Source organism: Periplaneta americana, chromosome 13 (assembly GCF_040183065.1).
Source record: "Periplaneta americana isolate PAMFEO1 chromosome 13, P.americana_PAMFEO1_priV1, whole genome shotgun sequence".
Classification (NCBI taxonomy): domain Eukaryota; kingdom Metazoa; phylum Arthropoda; class Insecta; order Blattodea; family Blattidae; genus Periplaneta; species Periplaneta americana.
The window spans coordinates 83,780,204-83,793,432 of record NC_091129.1 but is presented as its reverse complement, the minus strand read 5'-3'; the positions used below and the strand labels follow the sequence as shown (position 1 = coordinate 83,793,432).

General features: G+C 36.1%; 1 protein-coding gene across 1 annotated transcript in view; it reads right to left on the bottom strand.

Moving 5' to 3' along the window:
* The window catches only part of LOC138711638 (opioid-binding protein/cell adhesion molecule homolog), a 357,054-nt gene extending 345,006 nt beyond the window's left edge, over window positions 1-12,048 (bottom strand). Inside the window, exon 1 of the mRNA XM_069842769.1 lies at window positions 11,851-12,048. Within this exon, the coding sequence (XP_069698870.1) occupies window positions 11,851-12,048 (198 nt within the window). The remainder of the gene's footprint in view (window positions 1-11,850) is intronic.
* Between the last annotated feature and the right edge of the window lie 1,181 nt (window positions 12,049-13,229).

Sequence of the window (13,229 nt, the reverse complement as noted above, 5' to 3'; positions counted from 1 at the left end):
AATTAATTACTCGCGAATAACTTTTTTTAAGTCGGGTATGATATTTTGAATTTAATTTGTGAATGATATGAATCATTTTGAATATGAAATAAAAATGACAATATAAGTTGATTGAAAATTGTGTAATAATATATTTCACACTACAACAACCAATACACTCCATATTTTGTCAGGATACTGGAGTTGTTATTATTGGTACTTGTTAAAACAACATGAGTCCAGGAAATTAAAAACTATTTTCATTTATATGAAATGAGATAATGATACAATGCTTTTTTAATCAGACATACTAATGTATGGTTCTCCTGTAAAAATTTTACAAACCTAACAGAAAATCCATTAAGTAGAAATATTTTTTTCTATTTTTCTCGAAACTTATTTTCTGTGACTCATGTTGTTTTACAAATGACCGATCCAATTAGAAAATTAGGCTGGAAGTCTGCGCAGTTTACCAACAGCACATCACCGGCTCACGTACGAATAGGCTACATAGAAGTAAAACACTCGGGCTGATTAGCAACATTCCGTCCCTTAATCACTACAGTAATGTTTTCAGACCTTCTAATGACAGGAAATAACAATGCTTGTTAATCTTTTTATTCAATTCGCAGTAAAACTCTAACTTTCATTTAAAAACCACAAGAAGGGGAAAAAGTAAATTATAAGGAGGAATAAAATGGTTTCAATAGTAATATAAGATAAATTGTTAAGATATCAAGAAGATACAAGTAAAAATAAAAGCAGTACAAGAAAAATAAAAGCAAGAAGGGGATAGAAGCAAATAGAAGAAATGAAGATTACGATTCGAAAAGGAAGAAAGGATATAAGGAACAGAACATTTTAGGCAGCAATTGAAAACAAAAAGACCAGTAAAAGTATTGTACTCGCCAAACTTAGACGACCCCAGCTCAGAGGAAAGAAGTCAAAGAAGTCACGTCAACATGATCTCGATGTTTATGTTATGCAACTGGCCGCGTCCGATAACTGAATTGCTTTATATAGGTCTCGCAAGAACGGATTACCGACGGCTGGAATGCGAATCAAACACTGCGATAAGGAAGAGCGGGCGAGAGGAAAGGTCACGAGATAACTTGAATGATTTTCAAGAGTACAGTCGGAAGAGAAATGACACCGATAGAATCAGTCTTCCGTTGTGATAGTTACATTACGACTTTAGTTTCTTCCATTGCATGTGAATACGTGTCTTGTATCGCACGGTATTACTATTTCATTCGTAAACTTATGTTGCGCGTTTAATTAGCTTCGAATTTTTCTCTTGCTACGTTCTTTATTTCCACAGCGATGTCTTCATCCACTACCATCGTGATCTAATACAGGCCGTAAGGCAGACCACGTGACTCGCTTAACAGCTGATCGCGAAGGGCGGTCTTTCAACCATATGAATTAGTTGCAGTGCATGAAAAATAACATATATTTCTCTGAAATGCAGTGTAATTGCGTCAGTAAAATTTTAAACAGTGATTTTGAGACACTTGAGACACAATTTACTTGCAATTTAAGGTATAATATTATTTTTGGTGTGAAAATTACGTTGTTGCAGGCAAAGTTCGTATGTGTAATACCTGCCTTTATTTCGATTAAATATTGCGCCCTTATGTGGTTAAGTGAAATTTTGGTCTTATAAACAGTAGGCTAAATATGTGTAATAATATATACGTGAAAGTGAAACACTGACTGGCATGTAAAGTAAGATGTGATTAGGCCTAAGTGCAGCGTTACCGATGTTAATTACTCTTGTCTAATCCATTATTGTTAGTTTACCGTATTTGTCTTATTAAATTTAAATTATTGCACCCTTTTTATTTGTGAATAACCTACATTATACGAGTAAATAATACGACCTTTGATAATATACACAATTTTAACTAAAAACGAGATACATATAGTATATTACGAAAAATTATACCCTATAGTTTTCATTACTGTTACAATATCTAGAATTGTAATTAGTTGAAATAAAGCACTCGTGCTTCATTACGAAATTCTTGCACATTCATTTATGCACGTTTCAACAATTTTCAGTTGCATCGCACGCATATTTTAATGTGTTGAAGTTATAGGTTATGTTTATTCTATCAGTACTTACCTTATTTCCATATTCGCAATTATGCATTATAATTAAGCATAACGCTACGTATAACTTATAAATGCAATTTGTCTACACTGCAATTGTATTTATTCGTTTCAGACGGCACTCCAGTCTGAAGTCTGATTAGTTTAATATGTTACTAGGGCTAAACTAGCGCTGAGGTAGTTTCCTTCGTATTCATACATCTTGTATATACAAATTAGTTCGGTTCGTTCAGGATTTTAATATACCTTGCTTATAGGATCAAATGCATCTCCACAAAAAATAAATTCAACTGTTTTCAGTCCAGAAATTACCGGAACTATACCTCAGCGCTACTAAGTAATATAACGTATATACATTTCATAGGAGGGACTGTGGTGAATTTTCTACCTATAAGTAAGGACGGTAACCGTGTTCTGAAGTTTATCCTAAAAATATATTTTTCTTTATTAAATCTCAAAACAGTTTTCGTTCTCAACTTAAGCCTAAAATGTTGACGCAGATAGGTTATGTTAACATGGTAAATTCTCTTCACATAAAAATAACACAGTTTTATTTATTATTCCTGTCACATTATGCAGCACATAAATGGAACTTATGCACATATTACATTGAATAAAAATTTAATTGTATTATTTATTTGTTCCCTACTATACTGGGTTGTAATGAATTGTATTTATCCAACCTACCAGATTAACACACAACTGTACATACACTAATTTCATAGGAGGGACTGTGATAAATTTTGTACCTACAAGTAAGGAAGGTAGATGTGCTAAATTAAAATCACAATATAAATAATAATTCTTTATTAAATCTCAAAATAGCTTCCATTCCAAACTTAAAATGTTGATGCAACCAGGTTATGTTAACATGTAAAACTCCGTTCACATTAAAATAACACAGTTTTGTAATTATTTCTGCAACATATTATGCAATAAGAAGTGTGAAGGGGTCTTATACACACATTACACTAAATAAAATTGAGCGCCGACACGCTATAAAGTAATATATTTCACTCAGCTCCGTATAATCAAATAGAAAAGCCCGACTCATCGAGTGACGTCACACAACCTGCATTACGGCCTGGTCTAGATCACGATGGCAGTGCCTCATCTGTTCATCTTCATGGAAGAGACAGTACTTCCATCGGCTCGTACCTCTCCCCCCTCGGCGGGCCTACATACACACGTCAAAGCAGACAGCAACGCCACCATTGCATTTCGGTAATCATTCCTTGCGCGAGCTATAACAGCTTTGCCAAACATAGATAGCCTCAGCCCGAGTAGAGTTCAGCTTATCTTGCAGAAAGAGATAATTACTAACTTCTCTGCTTAAAAAAAGCATCGTACTTGCCTCAGCCCAGCGGCTGGGCTAATTCAGAGTCATAATGTGACAACGCTGCATAACTAACAGGCATGTACCGTATGATTTATTATGTTTTGGGTAAGGCACGAGTCAGCAGAGTGGTGTGAGTGAGGTCGTCTAATCTTGGCGAGAACTATACATAGAATATGAAGAATAATAGCAAGAAAAGAAAGAGAATGACAAGGAGATGAATAAAAATGAAATGCTCAATATATGGGGCATATATGATAAAATAATTTAAAGTGGAAAAAATAAATAGTAATCGAAGGAAGGTACACTGCTCCACCAATTTACTTGAAAAAGTCTGAGTCTAAAGAAACCAGAAAACAGTACAATGAGTTCCGTTGTTGCGACGAAAATCCAAGCCCCCGCATCATATCACAAAACGTTATTTTTTACTTCGTAAATATTATTCAACACATAGCAAGCGGCATAAATATGAAGGATATTGTTGGAGAGTTTAAGGTAATATTAATTAATTAACTTATTTACTTTTTATTTGTTTATTTATTATTGTATTTTATTTCATATAAATGTATTCTAGTGGATAAAATTAATTTGTATTAACGTTTTATCAGATTGACTTTTATAATGAATTAACAACTCTTAAATATGCATTCCCGTATGATCGATGTTTTCCTGCCCATAATATTTATCGACTTTCATGCTCTAACGCTTGCCGATTGCAGGGAACTTGCTCCGCGTCTTATATCTAAGTAACTGAACATTGACTTTCTTCTATAACGTCGGAGCAGTGTATTGATAAGCACAAACACGTGGTGGAAATAAGAAAGATTGAGATTGAGGGGAATAATAAGGAAAAGAATCCAAGGTAGGATAATGAGGTATATGATAATACAGAACAAAAGGAACATGGAGACAAGACGGAAGAGAATATCATTCAGAAGGAGGAAACTGTATAAAAATACGACGTAAAAGGAATAAAGGAATAAGACAAGAAGAGAAGAAAGGTTATGTGTAGAGGAAGGAGAATGGGCAGGAAATAGAGCCGAAGGACGCAGAAAAGAAATGTGAAGTCAAAATAAAATAGTCATTAATAACATTCTGTTTGTTATACGTCCGCTCCTCTTTCAGAAGAGCGTCGCAGAATGTAAGAATTTTGTAAAGAAAGATTGATCAAAGTTGTCTTCTGTTTTAAAGAACCGGCAACGCGAAAAGGCAGTCGGGAGGGGTTAAACAGAATACTGAATATGTCCCTATTACATTTCACATTCAAAAGACTTCGCAAAATTGCAAATAAAAGCACTCAAACTATTTTTCATGTAAAAAAGGCTCGTAGCTGTGTATGTTTTAAGACTCGATGGATTTCAATTTTTTTTTCTATCAACCGACTTGCATTGCTAATGAGCCACTTGGAAGCTCTGTCGACTTCAATTAAAACTTCACTATTAACTCCCTTTCGTATAAAACAGCAACCTTCCCCTACAGAAGGGGAAAAAGATCCAATTATTTCACGGTCAAGCAGCAAGAGGAAAAAGGATTTCCACGGACACTTAACTCAATATTAGGAGCCGTATCATAGACATTAGACGTATAATATACGGGCCAGCGTACGAGCCACATAAAAATCTAAGAGCCTATTTGGGGAATGTTATGTTATAAAAGCGATGGCCTTAATTGCAAGTTTCTATGGTACCGGATCGGCCATCTCTTATTTAATAAATTGAATAGGAATCATCAAATGGAGCACTGAATTACATCGCGCTTCAATGGAGATCGTAATTGAAGTGCCTGAATCTTTCATACAAGCCATTACAACAACCTTGTTAAGGATCAGTTTTCCGGTACTTACGTACGTTATTTTTATGCGGTATTTTGTGGAAATATTTCTTTTGTAGAAATCAAACTCATCCATTCATAATAATGGGACGTCAATTTACAGAAGTACTTAAGTTAACAGTTAACAAGCCCGATGATAAAAATTCTATTGAATAGTCTTTTGGTGTGTAACTTTTACGATCGCAGTAAACCGGGTATCGACATTTTTGCGAAATTCTGCGTGCAACAGTGACCGGGTCTGTGATTCGAGTGTTAACGCGCTGGTATTTTATCCAGGCAGTCAGGGTTCGATCCCTGGCCAGGTCATGATGGAAAAACAGAAGTTGCAGAGAGTATTCCTCGGGGTACACCCGTTTCCCTCTATCATTCCACATCACTCTCCACTTTCCCCTTATTTCAGCCTTATCTATAATAGTGTCCACACCTGTGGAGTAACGGTCAGCGCGTCTGGCTGTGAAACCAGGTGGCCCGGGTTCGATTCCCGGTCGGAGCAAGTTACCTGGTTGAGGTTTTTTCTGGGGTTTTCCCTCAACCCAATATGAGCAAATGCTGGGTAACTTTCGGTGCTGGACCCTGAACTCAGCTCACCGGCATTATCACCTTCATCTCATTCAGACGCTAAATAACCTAAGCTGTTGATAAAGCTTCGTAAAATAACTTACTAAAATAAAAACTTACTCTATAATAGTAAAAATAAGCTGGAGTGAAGTATTGGGGGTTTCCGATGTTAATGTAGGAAGATTTTAAAGCTTATCAGGCTATTGGTCCGCGAAGCGGGACTTTGCTCTATCAGGTGTTGATGCAGGATGGTCCACCTGTGAGCATCGGATTCACTACTTCTACTTATATTGCAATCTGTATTAAATTTAGAAGTAAGCCAAAGGCAAGAAAACAATTTTATAACGCTATAAAATTCCCATCCTTGGATAATTCTTACGTGAACATAGATGGAACGTAGCAAATTATGGTCTTCACGTGTACTCAAGCTGTCTTATATGTTTCATTTAGCATAGTCTCTTCATAAATTATCTTTGAATGTAATCAACAATTTTTAATACTTTAATCTTGTATCAAAATGATATTTATATTACAGGGTGATCCGTTTGGGTATGGATAAAATAAAAACACCATAAAACATTTACTACTGAACTTTATTTGTTGAAACTTTGTGCATACAACACTGAAAGATGGGAGATTCCTCAGAGCTCAACGTGACCCCCATTGCGCATCCTGCACAACTCATAACGGTGATACAATTCAGCTCATGTCCGTTGTAGCATAAGAAGGGTGTTTTGTTGAAAAGCTTGAGTAATTTTTACTCTCAGATCATCAAAGTTCCTAGGTTTTCGTGAATAGACAATGTCTTTAACAAAACTCCACACGAAGAAGTCAGAAGCCTAGTTTGGGAGCCAAGCCAAGAGATAGCTGCTTCTCGTACTGGGTTTCACCTGCGACCGCCTGCATTTTTTTTAACACAGAACCTGTTTCTACAAATGTTCAATACCACAACATTATGGAATCGTATTTAGGTACAGTACGTACACCATACTCACGTCGAAATTTCCTTTGAACTCTTTTAACACTCTCAAATTCAGCATGCCAAAGAACATACCGCTGTTGATCTGTAGTAGCCATTTTAATCATCTAAGATTTTCATTTGTCTTTTCAGATTATGTATCGTTGATTGTCATATATGGCAACTCCAATCTTTTAATCATAATATAACCAGCAAGAAATTTTTCCTACTATCATAATAGCTTTATAATTATAAATTAATATTATCCATACCCCAACGGATGAGACTGTATATTAAACACCAATGTAACACTTACTGTAATTTCCATTAAGTGTCAATGGATTGATCAGTCTATAATAATATGTGCAGACTTAGGATCCAGGACATTTTAGCAAGCAATATATGCAAAACTTGACTATAGAGTTCCTTGAACATAGTAGACATACATACTGTGAATGTAAACAACGACGTCAATGTGCTTCGTTATATTCTACTGTTAATAGTACAATCTAGTGACGGTGGAAAATAAAGTAGGATACATACCTAACAAGTTTTCATGTCCCTCGGCGACGTTGAAGGCGTTAGCGTTACAATGAACAACCATGTAGGCCTACATACTTGCAATCAGTTCGAAAAAACTGTTCACTATGAATTGAAAATGCACTGTGATGCGTTTGTTCGTTTCTTAGGGAGGGCCGGAAGAATACTGTACCTCTGATCACGAACCGGATTATACACTAATGCACAGGTAAAGAAAACTCAGTGCGCCACCTCACTCCGTCTGTACTCCGTTGCACTGTAACTTCTCTTCATTCTTATATTGTTTCGGATCCTAAGCATGAATATGTGTACTTCTGTTTATATAATTTTGCAAATTGTTATTACTCAGATTCTAGATTACAACTAGTGGTAATGACGTAATATCATGTTGTTCAAATTGGGTTATTTAAATGTAAACTTGAGAACTGAAGATGCTCGAACGTGCGAAAGTACTCACCTCTCTAGTTCACTCTAGATTACTATTGTAAAAATCATATTTCGATGACCATTGAGACCTTATTGTCCGCACCTGTGGAGTAACGGTCAGACGCTAACCTGAGAAGTTGATAAAGCGTCGTAAAATAACCTACTTAAAAATAAATAAATAAAAATAAAAAAGAGACCTTATTAACGGATTATAATAAATTTGTATGAAATATACTTTGTGCCCGTCTGTCTATAATGCCTAAAATTAATAAAGTTTACGATTGCCATTATATTAACGAAATAAATTAAAACAATTATTAATACTTTATGTCAAAAGAGGTTTGACCTACAATATTAAACTACTAATAAACAAAGTTTGTAAGCGCGTTTTCATTAAGTTCTGGCAAATAGTTTCTGAGAAAATGGTGGCAGACGAAAAAAAAACAAAGAAATGAAAAAGTTGTTATCCCAGTATTTAATTATTACTTATTTTCAACTGAAAGAAAATAATCCTAGTTGTTTATGTTGGAAATTAATGAACTCAGCAGGGTCTGTTACATAATTCATGAACATATTGTTTATCAGCTAGGGTTTTTGAAAATAAAAATTCTTTAGAGATAAGTTAAAGCATACGGAACAGATGACAAACTATACCAAGTGTCCTTTTGATTGTTTGTAAAGGGACATCATTTTATTCTTACTAACATTTCTAATATTAACTGGCTATACCTTTGGATTAGCGGTTGAGAACCGGAAACACCGTTTGCTACCCCTTTTCACGACTGGAGTTCGATGATACTGGAGTAAAATACAAACAAATCACTTTATTAGATATAAGAGAGAAGAAAAGTAGTTCATCCATTTACGTAAACTAGGAAATATGGCTATTTTGAGTTTGGTAATTTTCATTAGGTTTTTGTTTAATCAAAATACAGTACGGTATTAACAATAAGTGTTTTTATTCACGAAGTGAGCTATCCATTCGAACGTATTCATTGTGTAGTGTATATTATACTGTCTACAGCACATTAGAGTACAATTTAGAGAATGAAGTTAAATTTAAAAATAATCATAATATTGATATATAAACACATTTTTGAAAATGGTGGCCGTTCATTTCGATACAGGCTTCAGTTCTTTTGTGAATATGATCGCATTATAGACTATTGTACCTAATTCCAATTACCAGTTTCGTCCTTCGTACTAGTAACTCATGTTGAAATAATTCTGTACCTCCTCTATAAAAGAATATATTACGTGCTGTAAATTCAATCTTCACTTCTGCCCGATCCGAAAAGATAAAATTACTCATACATGCTATCTAATGACAGTCCAAGTGATTTTGTCGCAGGGTCGTAGAAAGGGTGGAAATCACGTGACAGTTAATTACTGCTGTGACGTAGTGAGTTGCTTCATTGTTACACGGAGTTGTCTGAGTCATAGCTCTCAGTGCGTAACTTTCCATCCTATCACTGTTGCCTCATGTCCAATGTCCCTTGGTCCGTGGATGTGCTTCTACCGAAGCACCTTCGAGTTGTCGCGTTGTTACATGGTGAGGGAATAGATTACAAATAATAATTAAGCCATAAACAATTAACAAATGATTTATTAACCTAAATGAGAAACTAAAAATTAACAACGATAAAAGTATGATACACATTACCAGGGAACGGATTTATATGGACTAAAAATATATGAAATATGTAAATATATATGTAGTTATTTTTACCAAAATATGGAATTAAATATGGATTTTTACCAAAATATGGAATTAAATATGGACTTAAAATTATAAAAAAATGACTATGTACGTTAAATATTGGTACATTTTAATCAAACTAAACAAAAAATATAATGGACGTACCTTATCTTCCAATGTAGTTTCAACAAAACACAATTTTTATTGTCTGTTACCATAACAATAGGTTACAAACATTTCTTTCAAGTGCTGAAAAGTGAATCTTCTTCTATTGTCTCTGAGGATAGATTTATACTGACTAAAAGAGCGTTCGACGTCACAAGAAGTAACTGGTACATAATTCAATTTCACAATGTCTGCTGGGGATAAGTCCAAGTTAATCTTCACTGTTGATTCACCACTCATCACAGCAACAACCTTTTGTAGTTCTTCATATCCAGGGTTTTTTGAAAGTACAGTGTCCACCTTAGCTCTTACTGCATCTGCAACTTTACCTCTACCACGATTCAGTTGTTCCACAGTACTATTTATAATTTCAAAACTTTCAGATAGTGAAAGGTGCCTATTTTGGAGACTTTTGAGCGTTTTTATGATGCATGAAAATGTATGCTGAATGTGAGCTAAGTCATTCTTCACACTTATGTCACAGGTAACTGTTTTCGCAGTATCAATTGAGACTGCATCTTCAGAGTCCAATGCAAGGAGAACATTGTTAATAGAGTCTATATGTTCGGCATAATATTCAACTGCTTCTAGCCATGTACCCCATCTAGTTAAAATTGGCTTTGGTGGCAATGGAATTTCAGGGTACATTTCTTTCAACACGTTAACTCTACTGGGAGCTTTGAGAAATACTTTTTTCACTGATGAAATCAACAAATCTACTTTAGGGAAATTGTCTCTGACCACTTCTGCCACACGATGAAATGCATGCGCCACACAAGTAAAATGAGTCAATTTAGGATATACAACAGATAATGCTTGTCCAGCTTTGACCATATAAGGGGCAGCATCGCTAATAAAGAATAACACATTATCGTACATAATACCCTTTGGCCACAGGATACCCATAGCTTCGTTGAACAGTTTAACTATAGTTTTGTTATTGCACTTTTCTAGAACATCACAATGTAAAAGAATTCGTTCAGAATATTGTTCACTTAACAAACCGATAACTACATTACCAACAAGTCTACCTTCTTTGTCGGGAGTCTCATCAATGGAAACCCAAATTGAACTATCTTTAATTTCATCTCTTATCTTCTGTATTGTCTCATCGTAGATGGATGGAGCATACGTCTTCCTAAGTGTTGACTCATCCGGGATTGTATGTTGAGTATATTTTTCAAGGAATTCCCTGAAGACCTTATTCTTTAGTTTGTAGAGAGGAATATCAGCAGAGATGAGAGAACGGCACAGGTCGATGTTAAACTCAGATCTTACATTCGATGTTGTTGGTTGTGTTAAAAACAATTGTCTCTGCTTGGAATTTAGTTGTTTGTTGGCCTGATGTTTACTAGTTGTAATGTGTTGTTGCACCAGGAACTTTTGTGTAGATGATACTGCACACTGACACAAATTACAAAATAATATTTTATTGTCAGTTGATAAACCATCTTCTTTAAATTCTGAAATGTAACTTGTTAGTTTTGATTTTAAATTGACTGAATGACGTACTTTTGGCATATTTACCGTCTTTATAGTATGATTTACAAAACTGAACCTATGTGTACTCTGACTGGCATTTAACTGTTGAGCTGCACAACTGAAGTCTGTTAAAAATTTTAAATTAAATTAATACAGTTTTGTAACTTACTTTCCCATTGTTGATAGGACTGCTAATTTTCAAATAACTCTGATGTTAAAGGGATTACTGAACATGTGTTTAAATCTCTATTGTTGAAATGTATTTTTAAAAGTTAATGGAATTTTGTTTTGTTTTATTGTTAAACCTAATATAATATGGACTGTTTTATATGAAATATGGAAAATATATGGAAATTAACGAAAATATGTACTAAACTCTAAAATATGGAAAAATATGGAAAATAAAAGTAGGATTTTTCAACCCTACACATTGTGAAACATAAAGATAATGCAAAATATAAATTATATTAGCTTTATAAGTAAATATGTATTTACATATAAATCCTTTCCCTGCACATTACTATCCTAAAATGAGAGCTACATCTAACTATACTAAAATGAGTGAGAGGATGATTATTGAGTCCTGGGGAAAATCCCGCGAACACTACAACTAGACAAGAGGTCCATTCTTGATGATGACTGCGCCACGCGAGACGAACACATAGTTCCAATAAGCACAAACTTGTCTCGCTGACGCGCATGTCTTTTCCCACAAAGGTGAGCAACCGTACTTTGACCTCTACCATCAAACTGAGTACATACCTCTGTATCACTCGCACCGTAACCAACCCAAAATGTACCACCGCGGCTTGAGTAGAAGTCCACTACCTGGCAGCGTATTTCCAACATACCGCTGACAATCCATAAACGACTCGTGACACAGGTATACATATGACGTTCCGTGGATAACTCGACCTCGGGGGGCCGATGCCGCGTAGTCTGTACACCATCCGTAGACATTGTGATTCCCAATCACAATCTGCTGCGTTCCTTCCAACGTAGCGATTCACTCCCAGCGGATTCCACTCTGAACGGATACACCAATCCGTCCCAGTACGTGGCTGCCGGATCACTCTCGTATACACGAAGCGGTCTTTCGTATACTCAGCAAGACACTAAGTCAAGTGTGAGCGGGCACGCTCACGGCCCGTTCCCCACACGTAGATATCTCCGGACACCAAGTACACTGCAGGAATACCAGTTTGCGGAAACGTCCAGTCGACTGTTCCCCAACACCGTGTTGTAGTCAGACTCTCTCAGACGTATCCTAGATTTAGGTCCTCTCCCAGAGGAACCACAACCAACTCTCTTCCACGACGTCCTGCAACCAACCTCTCTCTCAGAGGTACTGTCCTCGACCTCTCCCCGTGATGAACTCTCGTGATGAACTCCCGTGATGAACTCTGGTGATCAACTCTCCTCGATGAAGTCTCGTCGTCAATTTTCGTGATGAACTGCCCCCGATGAAGTCTGATCGTCGAATCTCGTGATGATCTCTTGTAATGAACTCTCGTGATGAACTCAGGTCGACAACTGCTTCTCGAAGAACGAGCTCGGCAAGCCAAACAAGAAAATCAGTTAGACTTTAAACCGGCCAATCAGATAGCTCGTCTTAACACTAATAAGGCTGGTTAATCTCTGACCCAATCGTAAGCAAGGCTCAGTTATGCCGCCAAGTGGGCATAGAAGGAAAACAAAATGTACAGCACCATCTAACGTAAATACGTAATAACTAATACGAGGTGCCATCTAGTGGTGAGGAACTAAACCTCACACTACACCACATTACTTAACGAGGTCCTTTTATTTAACTTATTTTAAACAGTTCCATAATATTACGTAGACGTGCAAATTCTAACAGAAATTAATTTTTTCAGAAAAGAGCTAAAAGAGTCCAGCCACTAGCCTTTACAGAGGGCGAGCATAAGCGAGTAGGGGAAACCGGGATGCGACGTAGGCAAACGGACGACAGTACCTGTGCGAAAATATAATTCAATATTGAAAGCTCTTTCGGCACTGGAAAACGCGAACATATTTCTGTACTATACTCACTGACTCAGTACTGTTTATGATCATTATGACCGTAAGGCGACTGTGACTGCAAACGCGGACTTGGTTCTGTGTGGAGACGATGGGAAGTT